This window comes from Hetaerina americana, unplaced genomic scaffold (genome assembly GCF_022747635.1).
Source record: "Hetaerina americana unplaced genomic scaffold, ioHetAmer1.1.p SCAF_36, whole genome shotgun sequence".
In the NCBI taxonomy this organism is placed as follows: Eukaryota; Metazoa; Arthropoda; class Insecta; order Odonata; family Calopterygidae; genus Hetaerina; species Hetaerina americana.
The window spans coordinates 2,840,391-2,853,369 of record NW_027286941.1 but is presented as its reverse complement, the minus strand read 5'-3'; the positions used below and the strand labels follow the sequence as shown (position 1 = coordinate 2,853,369).

At 36.3% G+C, this 12,979-nt stretch overlaps 2 protein-coding genes across 4 annotated transcripts in view; one reads left to right on the top strand and one right to left on the bottom strand.

Annotated features, from left to right (window-relative positions):
- The first annotated feature begins 37 nt into the window (after positions 1–37).
- Tango14 (transport and golgi organization 14) lies at positions 38–6,543 on the top strand. Its single transcript, XM_071589285.1, has 4 exons — positions 38–511; positions 1,001–1,126; positions 1,283–1,574; positions 6,070–6,543. The coding sequence occupies exons 1-4, from the start codon at positions 214–216 to the stop codon at positions 6,158–6,160; spliced, it is 807 nt and encodes a 268-aa protein (XP_071445386.1). The 5' UTR covers positions 38–213; the 3' UTR covers positions 6,161–6,543.
- Positions 6,544–6,596: 53 nt separating this feature from the next.
- LOC139691461 (serine-rich adhesin for platelets-like) overlaps positions 6,597–12,979 on the bottom strand; it is a 155,468-nt gene continuing 149,085 nt past the window's right edge. For all 3 annotated transcript variants that reach the window (XM_071589280.1, XM_071589281.1, XM_071589282.1), the window contains one exon: positions 6,597–11,375. In XM_071589280.1, coding sequence (XP_071445381.1) covers positions 7,044–11,375 — 4,332 coding nt within the window. In that variant the 3' untranslated portion in view covers positions 6,597–7,043. The remainder of the gene's footprint in view (positions 11,376–12,979) is intronic.

Sequence of the window (12,979 nt, the reverse complement as noted above, 5' to 3'; positions counted from 1 at the left end):
CTTGGCTTACCTAGTATTCTAAAAAAATGACGCTGAAAGGGCGAAGGTAGATTATGATATGCTCATAAATGCTGTCGTACACAAGAATAGTTGTTGTTACACGTGTCCTCGGATTATGAATATATTTAAGTTACTATTGAGAAAAAGGTCTCTTCAGACATCATCTGGGACGTGAACGTATTATGTTCAAGGGTTGACGTTAGCCTAAGTAACATGTTGTACACTGTATTTGCTCTTATCTTGTCGGCGATGCACTTGATGTATTCGGCTTGGTGTATGATGAAACATTTTTGGATTTACATAGTACGTCAGTATAAAAGTGCTTTGAAGAGATATAGTGGTGAAGAAGAGTTGAAGATCATTCTTAAGTCGGTTAAGAGGTTTAATAAATTACCGGCTCATCTTGCCATCATTATAGTGAATGAGAAGATATCTTATAATGACTTAGCCAACATAATCATTTGGTGTGTTGCGGCTAGGATGTCTTGTGTAAGCTTCTACGACCATACGGGTAAGACTTGTTTTTTGCCTTGGCACCGAAACAATGAAGTCCTGTGCAATATTTTCATTTTATGTGAATGTGTTAAATGATGTCATGTGCCACTACGTCAGAGACACCCTTTCATGAACTTCATTATTTAGCCTATTGTAAATTATAAATTACCGTTACTGAGCAAATAAACTTTTTTACGTACGTTGCTCCACAGATTTGGTATACCTATTTGGGAAGGTAATAAACTAATTATGAACTCAGCCTCATTATTTCTCTTGCTATGTCTCAGGTAAACTGAAATAATGAATCATTTCAGTGGTCTTCACTGAAGTTAATTCACAATTCAATTGTTAAATGATCCGCCTAACCAATTGTAATGGTCTTATCTAATGTTTTCCATAACCTTATAGATTTTCATTGAAATCTGAGAAGCAACGTACTTGTCCTTCCTACCACCTTTGTTAGTAAATGATAGCATTAATGTTCGGTCTGACTAAATATGTGCAGGTGTTCTTAAAAAAAATGAAATGAAACTGCATTCAGCCTTGCTAGAGAAATGGAAAGAACCACCTGTTATTTGGGGAGAGAGCCCTCAAAAAAATGGAATCGTTAAAGAAAACGGATATTCCAATGGTAAGTATCTTCTATACTTCGAAATCATTACAGGCATTCGCTTTTATCATTTTAAGTATTATCTTTACATTTATTTCATTATAATTCCCAAAGATCTTTTGGAATGGCATTAAAATAGTTTTTGTGCAATTTTAATTCAGAATATTTACATTTTAGGCATCCCTTCAAATGCAGACCTGTCTTTAAGGGAATGGTCTGCTCTACAAGTATTGCTTTTATCGCCAAATGGAGGCCGGCAAGCATTTACAGCAGCTACTCGACACATATGTGAGAGTGTACAATCTGGTTCATTAGCGGTATCTAGTATAGATGAAGACTTTATGGAGAGAGCACTAAGATTAGGATCAAAAGAGAAACCTGTTATGGATCCAGAACTTGCTGTTTGGTGTGGAAAATATTGTTGCAATTGTGGTTTCCTGCCTTGGCACATACGTGTTACTCAATTTCTGTAAGTGTTATTACATTTTTGGATTTATTCAGGCCATTTGGTGTTCTATTTGACGGCCGAGTTCGCAGATATAAAAACAGCATGTAAAGTTAATTTCAAGTCATAAATTAGGTGGACGGTATTATTATAATCCATTTTTTAACTCGAGTAAATTCATGTCTGTGTAAGTATGAAAGCTTTTTAAGGTGTGCTCTTGTTATATGCTTTTGCTAAAAATACTGCTGATTATTTATGTTGTCGGAACGTGGAAATCAATTCCTGCCTATTCATGTGTAGATTCTAGGTGCTTGATATGATGTCACATTTCAGTTCGCCTCATTTACTCAATGACTCATGTAATACGTTCCTATTAGCACTTAAAATAATAATGTTTGCTGCTAATTTCTTGTTGTCATAATTGATGCATTAAATATCTAACAATTATTATCATAAATTAATTTTAATTTGTGTTCATGAAGGTACTTCATAGTGTTGCCATAATTTTATTTATAAAATAGTGATATTTGTAGTTCAGAATTTTACAATATGCCTTTAAATTTATCATTTTTGCTTTGTCTTGTGACTTTTATAAAAGCGTTGCTGAAGTATTCTCATGTGAAGTCATTAATTGAATGTGATTAATGACTAATCATTGAATTTGGGTGGATGGGCTGATTTCCTTTGTAAAAAACTTTAAAGAACATGCAGTGTTAATAGTTATATATAAGAGGTATGCTACTGCCAAAAGTTGGAGTTTTAATACTCACCTGTACCATGTAGTTCATAAATGTCTGAGAAATTCTATAAATTGAATGACACAATTTGAAATTACCATAACTTTGATTTGTCAAATGCAAATGTCTCTTAAGAGTCTGAATTTTCTCGTAAAACAAAAGGGAATTCAGCACATCTTTCCTGAAGTATTTGTAATGTGCTTGTTGTCAGAATATTTAATTGAAATTGTTTGGATGTTTGATGTATACACAGTGTGCTTGAATGCTATATTAAGCGGATACTTTTTGGCATATTATCAGGTACAAGACCTTCTGTATGATACTTTCGGTCTTGTACCTGATGCGTGATAGGTCAAAAGTGCAATAGTCTACTTCTATTTCACTATTCATACTATGGTACCATATAATACCTGTATTTCTAATGAACATAATCAGTCCTAGTTAAGACAATTTTTATATGATGTGAAGGCTGGCCTATTACTGAGAACTCTTCTGAATTGTTGGTGTCTTTTAGTACTTGCAGCATGTTTTGTGTCACTTCTTTAGCAATAGCAAAACATTTTTCTTTTAGGTATGTCTTCATCCATTTCTTTCCTTAATAATTTCAATATTGTCATAAACCATACAAATATAACAAAAGCATAGATCATCTCTCAGGGATATAGTTAGGTGCCAAATAAAGGAATGCCTTCTCCTACCTCGAAATAATTTGTAATAGTTCACGCATACTTCTGCCACTGGTGTAGAGCAATGACAGTTGTGATGATATTATATTGTGTAAAAATAATTCTTGCTGTATGAGTGACATAGGTTAAGTGTTGCAGTGCTGGCTGGATGGTCTTGGATTCATATGGATCAATGCCTTTGGACAAACCAATCCAAAATGCAAACTGCAATATTTATGTGTTAGGGAACTTGGTCAGGAATTTGCTGCAGACATGAGGAAATAAGCTAATTTGCCATTTCGATTGTGTGAAGTTTACGCTGCAATTGAATTTGAACTCTATACTCGCCCATCAAAATCAAACTTAAGGTTTATTGCTAAGGTTGTTAATCCTTGCAGAATTTTGTCGGGACTAACTTGAATGACACTGGCGTGGTAGTTGTTCTATCATATCCTTTATATCATGTGGGGTTTGAGATGGTGCAGGGGCTAACGTACTGGCTTCCTGCCCAGAGGGCCTGGGTTCAAATCCTGGCAGTGTTGAATATTTTTCAGAGGTATCTTGATCCCTACTTGAGGTACTTTGTGGAGGGTACTTTGAGTGAGTACGCTGTCTGTTGGATGGGACATTGAGCTGCGGACCCCTTGGTGCCTTTCATTAAGAGTAGGCTAATGCCAACGCGGGGTTTCTCTCCACCCTTCATCCTTTCCTGTCCATCCCTAATGGCGCAAATGACCTCAGCTGTCGGTTGTCTCTCCTAAATACTACTACTTATATCATGATTTCTCCATTTTCCACTGTACTTCTCTTCATTCTTATTTGAAGGTATTAATAAATCTATTTCCAGTGGCATTATGTAGCAACATAAATGAGATGCTTTGATTTTAGGTTTCCTTCCCTCCCCTTTCTTTTTTGAGTTTTGATGAAACAACAAAGAGGAAACCTGAAAACGAAGCGGCAACGTAGTAGAAAACTAATCTATTCAGTCATCAGAAACATCAATGGTCCTTCTACTAATATTTGCAATATGCATTTATATTGCTGAATTGCTTAATACTGTATTTGTGTCTATGCCTTATGTGTTAACCACTTCATTTTTTCATACTATTCTAGATTTATGTGCTGGTATGTAGTATTTCCTAATGTTTCAAAGTGGTGTGCCAAAATTGCATCCTAATATGTTGCTGTATATCTGAGGCAAGCCCTGAAATTTGTCATTATCACTTGGCTCATGAAATACTCCCTGTATATTCACAATGATAGCATGTGCCTAAATGTCAACCTTTTTAAGGAAGATTTTAAATATTGATCGTGCTAAACAGAATTACCTTCTTATCCCTAAACAAAAATTTATTTTATTAAGGTAACTATTAGTAGCTGTGCATTTTTTGAACAGCGTAAGGTTTATGTAACCAATTATTAAATTATTTGTCCACACAGCATCTATTATCCAAGTTGAAGTTCAAACAAATACCTGAAGGCATAACTGCGTAAAGATTTTAATATGATCTCTAGTGCACGACTGTGGATATGATATTTAATATGTCAATTATTCTTTGTGTAACAAGCAATTGCTATCACAGCTCCCTTTCATTTCCTGGTACTCATGCCATGATAGAGTTCATGTAGCCTATGATTAATTGTTGTTTATGTAACACCGTACATTTATTAATTATGATTATACATTCTATAGATAAAATATATGGAGTAAAGTGGGTCAAAAAAGTCTAGGTTTTATTTACCCCGTGAGTACTGCACTTAAGTTACAAAAATTAACATGAGTCTTACAAAAAATATGAAAATTAGATAAAATAATTTAAACCCTAATTAGTAAGAGATTGCGTAATACGAATCCCTACCAGGTTACTGTAAAAATGGTTTGATAATGTATACATGGGAGGATATGTAGGTTGATGCTTTGCGGAATTGCACACTTATGTAAATTTTTTATGATACATATGAGGTCTATCCAATAAATACACAAACTGGTGCAATCTGCTTGGCCATGACGCAGACTATTGCCCCGCCCACAAGCAGCGCTAGTTGCCTGAGACCCAATGCGTCGTCTGTGCTTTGTGGATTGTCGAGCTGTGCGTATGATGCCAGTTATGGTAGTTTCTGTTGTCCTTGTTTTTGCTGTTTGTCGAAAATGGAAATTGATGAACTTCCAGAGCAACGGATCAACATCAAGTTTTTGGTGAAGTGCAATAAAAGTTGTCAAGAAATTACTGAAATATTGATAGCTGTTTACTGTGATAATACTCTGCAGAAAACATCATTTTCAAGTGGATTAAATCAAACCGAAAAAGCTGATCGAAAATCAAAGTCATGCTCCTGGTTTTCTTTGATGTCGAAGGTGGTATTCATCATGAGTTTCTTCCTGAGGGACAAAGAGTAAATGCTGAGTTCTACCTTCCAGTTCTTAAGTATTTGGGAGATTGTGTGCGACCAAATTTAGCTGAAGGTGATGGATGGATCCTTCACCAAGGTAATGCACCTGAACATTGAGCATTGTTTATTTGGCTGTTTCTGGCAAAAAAATTCAATCGCCATCCTTGACCATCCTCCTTATTCACCAGATCTCACCCTCTGCAACTTTTTCCTATTCCCAAAATGCAAAATTGTGATGAGGGGACATCACTGGAAAGATGTGGACACAATAAAGCACTAAATGATGAGAAAACTAAAAAGCCTAACTGCCAAGGGTGCTTTAAGTGGAAAAGAAGATGGAAAAAGTGCATAGCAACGAATGAAGAGTACTTTTAAGGGGACAAAATTGATGCAGACTAAATTTTTCAAAGTTTTTTTAAATTTTTAAGTTTTTTTTTCAAATATAGTTTTAATGGCTTCAGTTCGCGTATTTATTGGACAGACCTTGTATGTTTTATTTCTATAAAAATTGCATTTGTGTCACTACCTTGAAAGGGTGTTAGTGCAACTGTACCAGTTGCATTAATAACGTTTATTCCTGTAGGAGGAACATTTTAATACCCTTTTACATTATTGTTAGTGTATATTTTTTAAATATTTCATTGGTTTATCTAATAGTAGTGTTACAATGCAATGTTTTGAATGGGTCATGCTTCATATTAAAGTTTTTTTTTGTTTTCATTGCAGGCACCTGCAGACTCATCATGATATCAGTCTCAAAGACTTCATTTCTTTGTTAGAAAAATATTCTAAGTGTGAGCAAAGGTTTGGAAAGTGATTCTAATTGCATTGCCAAGAGAAAGTGAGAGTAATTAACTGTGAGATGTTTACCAAGGTGCTCTATTTTATAACTCTTCCTCAATGTGGAATAATGACTGGTGTAAATGCTTGAATGCCTGACATTGACATTTTATATGGCAGTTAAATCCTTTTTGAGTCATGTTAGTGATGAGCCCTTAAGATCAAAGTATTGATTAAATAACATCTTTTGTATGAATGTTTTGAAGACATCACATCATTTCTGTTGTAAATTTTATTCCAGTGCTAATTTATGTTAAATGAATGTAATCTTGTACTTATGTTATTGTCTATAAAGATTGAGGACCTAATTTTTATTGAAAAAATTAAATTACGCAATAAAGAGTTTTTGTTGAAGTTTAATCTTTTGAATCATTTCTTGGGGAAACAAAAATAAAACAAAACTTTTCATGGACTTCAACTTTATTCCTGATTGTAAATGTCAACCCAATTCCAAAAGTTTTCAGTGTTAGAAACACTATGATTTACATAACAAACTGGTCCAAAACTTTACACTTTCAAACTTTTTATGAAGCAGGTTAACTTTACTCTCTAAAACATAACAATGGCATTAGATGTTAATACTGCTCAATGAAGCTGACTGACCAAGTCTGCTTGCAGCAGGTATTGAGGGGAGGAGTTCATCTTTACAAAAGGAACTTGTAATCAAGATCACCCAACCAAGGGAGTCCACACACTTGTTTGATTAAAGGCCACATTTTGGATCTCTCGTATGACTTCATATGCACTCACAGCTGTCCTTAAAAGTCTTCATCAAACAAAAAATATAATACAGGTTCACACACTAGGAAACATGTCACTCATAAACAATTGAAACAGTTCCACTTTGCATTATGGTATTATTATCCCCATCTAGCAGTTAGAGAATACAGTGACCTGAGAAGGTCAAAAGCTCGTCCATCTGACACAGTACTTTTATCTTCGCCTAAGAACTCTGTAGAATTGGATATTCTGTTGGGTGTCTGCTTTTCTGGAAGATATTTTGGTGCGTTGGATGTTCCTGTATTTATTGAGGTTGTCACTTCCACAACAGACTCTGGTGGATCTGTTGCTTGTAACTTCTCAGCTCTTGCTGTGTGATTTCTGTACTGTGATTTTATCTTCTTAATGGGAAACCAAGGAATTGTGAACTTAGGTGCGTATGTCGTAATTGGTGGTTCCGTCCTGTCTGAGTTGTCTGGTACTAATTGTGAAGTAGTTGAGGGTTCCCTCAGGATTATGCGAGAAGGGGGAGCAATAGATGTACCTTCATGGAGACTGCTTGCTGTCGTAGAAGTGGTAGGCTCACGTGTATCGTTGTCTTCTGGAATGAGGCCAACACTCTGTAATATGTGGTGATCATCCTTTCTCAATAAAGCCTTGAGAAGGCGAGCATTTTTTTCATTAAGGCCAATTCCTTTGGCATTGTGGTCATTCACAAAAAGAAGCACAAGCCTAGGATTTCCATGTTGAGACTTTTCGCCATCATCCCCTCCATTTAAGCTTAATACTTCTGTTGCATTGAATATTTTCGTTCTGTCCTTGGAAAAGTTAATCTTCACGGGTGTTGCCACGGAAGAGCTGGGAAGGAGTTCATAATCTGTCTGGTCAACAGGATATGGAGTAGGTTTTTCATTCAAGTACTGCTCTGTTGGCAATGAATGAACATCATCTATTGCTTGGGTTGATTGCTCTGGAATATCTTTTGTGACATGTTTGGGAATTTTTTGTGAATTTGGTTGAGATGGAAGGAAGCTGGCACTCTGAGCTTGAATCAATGATTCATCTTTTTCTGTCACAGGATTTATGATTGCTTTAAGAAGGTGGTTGGCATAAGTATCGTAAGAGACGGTACTTCTTTGTGAATTCACCAAGTTCTTTTTATTTGGATTGGTCATTTGAGGAAGTTTTGCTGTGATTCTGGACACGATGGCATTTACAGTCTGTGAAGCTAAATCTGTTGTGGGTGTTATCGGAGTTGTACTAGTGGTGCTTGTAGAGGGCGTGGTGGAAATATTATCATTGAGGAAGTCTGTTGTGCTCAACGAATTTGCTTCTAATGAATCTGTGTAAGAAGATAGGTATTTATTGTCATCAGGAATTACATCTGGCTCGATGGAAGTCATAGCCAAGCGATTAAGTTCCTCGGGCACAAACTCGTTTAAAATTTCATCCAATGCTGCGGTGGGGATGTTAATATCAGTAAACCCATTCTCCTCTTCATTTGATGTAGGTTCTTCATGGTCAGGAATGGCATCTTGAAATGGTGGTAAGATTTTGGTCTCCAAAGGTGGAAGGTTCTCTTCTAATGGCAGTCCTTTGCTTAGTCCATTACTAAATGATAAATTGTTTCCATTTTTTTGGCTCTCATTTTCTGCTTTCTTTAGGGTTGGGGTGGAAATACTTCCATTTGATAGAGATGTGAGAATGTTGACCTCTGGTCTTGTTGTCGTGGCAACCTGGTTACTCTCCAAGTCTGGTCCCTCTGCATCTTGATGGGAATTGTTATTGAGTCTGTCATTTGTTGGTTCCTGTTCTGGAATTTTTTGGGTTGGTGTTATGAATGGAATGGTTATGTAAAACCCTGTCTGTATGTTAGATGAGGTGGTATCACTGGCATAATATGGTGTTGTTGTAGAAGGGGTGGTTGTAAGTGGTGTCTTTGTGGTGGTTGGATTTTTAAAAAGCGGTAGCCCAGTGGTGGTGGTAGGAGTTTGAACATCTGAGAAGTCTAGAACTTCATCCTCATCTTCCTTGAATTTTGTGATATTTGATGCATTTTCATCCACAACTGATGTTAAACGAATTGGAAGAATGGGATTGTGAGGATGGCTCACAGATGCTAAAGCATCTCTAAATGTTTCAGGATCCTCAAGGTATGCTGAAAGGGCTCGACTAAATACTTGTGCTAGCTCTCGAAGATCACTTGGGGTTTTGGAAAGATCCTCATCTTCTGGGAATTTACTTGATGTGCTGCTTACCCTCCCATTTTCTACCTTAAAGAAAGGGGTTAAATTAATCGGTTCCTTATTTGATGGCTTTTCATAACCAATATCCTCTTCAGTGATCCTAGGATTTTCTGTATTTATTCCTGATAATGAATCTTCAGTTGTTGTTAAAATTTCAGCAAGTTCTGATTCTGTAATAGATCCAAGAGTCATAGCTTCTTTCAAAACTGGTTCAATTGCATTTTTATAAAGGGTTTCCATAGAGTATTTTGTTAATGAAGCATTGGACTGTGAAAGAGCCTTATTGATGTGTTGAAAAAGACCCGAGTCCTCAGATGTAAAATTTCCGAGTAAGTAGTCTTTCATTTTCTTGGCAGCTGGGTCAGACTTTTTATGGTTGGTGTCAGATTTTGAATTCTGATGTTTATTGTTACTAGCAACAGAGTCTTTAGCATTCCATTGAAGATTGAGAAATACTGGCTCATTCTCAATATGAATATCTCCAGTCTTTTCCAAAGGAGGGGCCTTTTTTGCATTAGCATAAATTTCCTTGCTACCGTTTTTTGATTTAGTGTTGGACTGTGGGTCAGTATATTTAATAAATGAAACTGAGTCATAAGCATTAGTAGTTGTTGATAAACTCTGTCTGGATTGCTGTTTTTGAGCTGAATGTACACTATCCCTTTCCACATGCAATGATGTTCCAGGCCTCTGTTGTGTTGGAACAGGGTCTGTTGGAATTATACCTCTTAAACTTCCTTGAACCCTTCTGGGTGTGCTGCGAATAAAGCCATCACTGAGGGACTCTATGTATAGGGCCAATGAGCGGATAGCCCCTGGGCTAGATGAAAGAGGAAGGACAGGTGAAGTCCGATTGCCTGTGTAAGGTTTTCCGTCCCTCTCATCATCATTTCTTGTAAGCCTTTCACGTCTCTGATTGAGAAATTTCTTCAAGTCCATCACCGGCCTATATGTAACTACTGAATCTACATCTTGATTTATTAATGGATGGTCAGTCACTGCCATTTTAATATCCTCACCATAGGTTGTCTTGTTGGATACTAAAGAGCTTACACCTTTCTTTTTTAAGGACTGACTTTCTGTTGGCTCATCTTTTTGACTTGGTGGCCTGTATGTAATGACCAAATCATCCTCTAAATACTGGGATTTTTGAACCATTGCTGCCTGTCCCTTGTTGGGTAAATTGGATGTTGAAGTCAATTTTGCTTCTTTCTCATTTGTTGACTTGATATCTCCATGGTTTGAAGCTGTATACTGTGGTCTGCTTGTTGTGCTGGTTTTTGAAAATTTTTCTCTAGAATTTACGTCATAAATTGGAATTCTTTCTGTCACCTGGCTGAAAGTTACTGTTTCTAAACGGCGATCTTGAGTTAGACCTCTTCTATGGCTGCTGGCATAGGATGCAGTTTCTGCGAGGATTTGACCTTCATTTTCTTCATTTTTGTTGTTTTTTACTTTGAGGCGCACAATCCTTCTCATTTTGTCAGCTCTCCTATTGGCTAAATCATCAGTGTCACCACTCTCTGAATTTCCCTGAGTGCCAACAATTTCAGTGTTAATGTCTGAATGCTGTGAAGTTTTCTTGGTTGGATCCTCTGGCTCAGGGTAATTATTAAGTGAAGTACTTGTCTCTGACTGTTTGACAGCTCTTATGATCCCATCTTCAATCACGAGCTTAGGACTGCCATCACCTTCAGTGTTATATCCATTATCAGTAATACTTCTGAAATTTGCTACAATTCTTTTGTGAGACAAGTCTCTCTGGTAATTTTGAGGCTCTTGAATGCTTTGCTGTTTTTGTTGGTATATTTGGGGATTTGTATTGATGCCTTTTCTATTTTGATTCATTCTAGCATTTATTCTATCATCATTTATAACTTGTTCCTCAACAGTGGATATTCTCCTATTGCTTAAATGAAGAGGTTGACCTGGCTCATAATAAATATTGCTGTCTTGTGTATTTGGTTGGACATACTGTTGTATGTTAGAGTGTGGTCGAAAGTTAGTAGTTATGCTCATACTTTCCCTGGACTCTGATGGTAGTCTGTCATACTTAACTCTTTCCCGGTCCCTTCTAAGTGTATCAGCACTTGGCTCATAGTAATTTTGGGAATCTTCACAGTCAACGCGAAACCACCAGTCACAAATTAAATGTGATTGCCTAAAGATTGTCCCATTAGGACAAAGAAAAGACATCTTCCTGCCACCATCACAAATATGGAAAACCTAGATAAAAAAGAAAGCACAATTGATTAATGGAAATGTACATACAATGCACAAGTTGGTGATTCAATGAAGTTTTCATGATAAGGATAACATTAATGATCAAATTACGAACAGCACGTGATCCACTATTGTTTCACTAGCTTGAAGAATTGGTTCAACTGTCAAATAGTGAAAGGATATATCTTAAGGAAAATGTTTTGAATATTTAAAATTTGTAAATTCTCTAAACCAACAGTTCATTTTTTCAAATATTTATGCAAATATGAAAACTCAGTATTTTGCATATTTTTATTTGAAGAACCTTATCATTTAAATAGTTTCACAAATAAAATCTGACCACCAAAATCAATTGAACCTTCCTATAAAAAAAACCATAAACACAGTAATCAACCCAAAGGCCAGTTTGGTAGGTGATGGTAGAGTTCACCCAGTACTAAGCCCGACGGTATGAGAAATTCACCCGAAAGGGTAGGGGGGCTAGTTCTTTTCCCTGTGCCAGTTATAATTTCCCAGGAAGATCTGGTACCCAAAAAATCATACTACTTGGGTGGAGCTGCAGGTGCCCAGAGAGGTTTGCCCAGGAATTGAACCTGGGATCCTCTGGTCAGTGGTCCAATGCTCTACCCCTTGGTACGGCAACCCACATAATAATAATAATACTTTATTCATTTTAAAAATGGTACAACCATATTAAATGTCGTCAATCGTAATATTACTTAATATATAAACATAAGTTCTTAAATGTGATGAAGATTGTCACAAAAGAATTCATCCAATGAGTAAAGTGGGTGAGCAAGTAACCAGGTATATACCCTATTCTTGAAACTCTGGATACCATCTGATTTCAACTGAGTAGGCAGATAGTTATACAGTCGTATGTTCATATTGTGAAATGTGTTGTAAGTTGATGACAATCTACAATAAGTAGTATTTAGATTCGATTTACCTCTTGTGGAATAGTTATGGAGGTTGGATCTTAATTGGTAAGTTTCTAGAGTAACTTTCAGAGCTGAAACAGAAGCTGAAGAAGCATTAACTGAATCAGAGCCTTAAAGATATACAAACAAAATACAGTCATGATTACCTAATAAAAAAAGGTTTGCAGGAATCACGTGGTGGTATATTAGCAAGAGAGCGAATAGCTCTCTTTTGCAGTAGCAAAATTTGTTTAACATGAGGGGAATGACCCCATAACTCAACACCATAATTCAAATGACATTGAAAGAAGGCATGGTAAAGTGTTAAACGATACTCATTTGAAATGATAAAGTTGAGCTTTCTTAACATATAAACAGCTTTACTAAGTTTATTACAGGTCTGACTGATGTGAGTCTCCCAATTAAGTTTTGTATCAATATAAATTCCTAGTATTTTAGCAGTTTCAATATCAGTTGTTTTTGATTTAAGACTGCGCACAATATGCTGAGTTTTGTTAGTATTTAATTGTAAATGATTAACATCAAACCATTCCTTAGCCTGTTTTTGGGTAGCGCTAGATCGTAACTTTGCATCTTCTGGATGTTGACACTTTTGCACAAAAGTAGTGTCATCAGCATATAAAACAGATCTAGGTTTCATATTACAGGGCAAATCATTAATCATGA

Excerpts from the sequence above, each read along its gene's own strand:
- Tango14 (XM_071589285.1), top strand. The coding sequence starts at position 214 with ATGTTGTACACTGTATTTGCTCTTATCTTGTCGGCGATGCACTTGATG. Across the intron at positions 1,127-1,282 it reads AGAAAACGGATATTCCAATG|GCATCCCTTCAAATGCAGAC; the intron begins GTAAGTATCTTC and ends TTTACATTTTAG. Across the intron at positions 1,575-6,069 it reads ATACGTGTTACTCAATTTCT|GCACCTGCAGACTCATCATG; the intron begins GTAAGTGTTATT and ends TTTTCATTGCAG.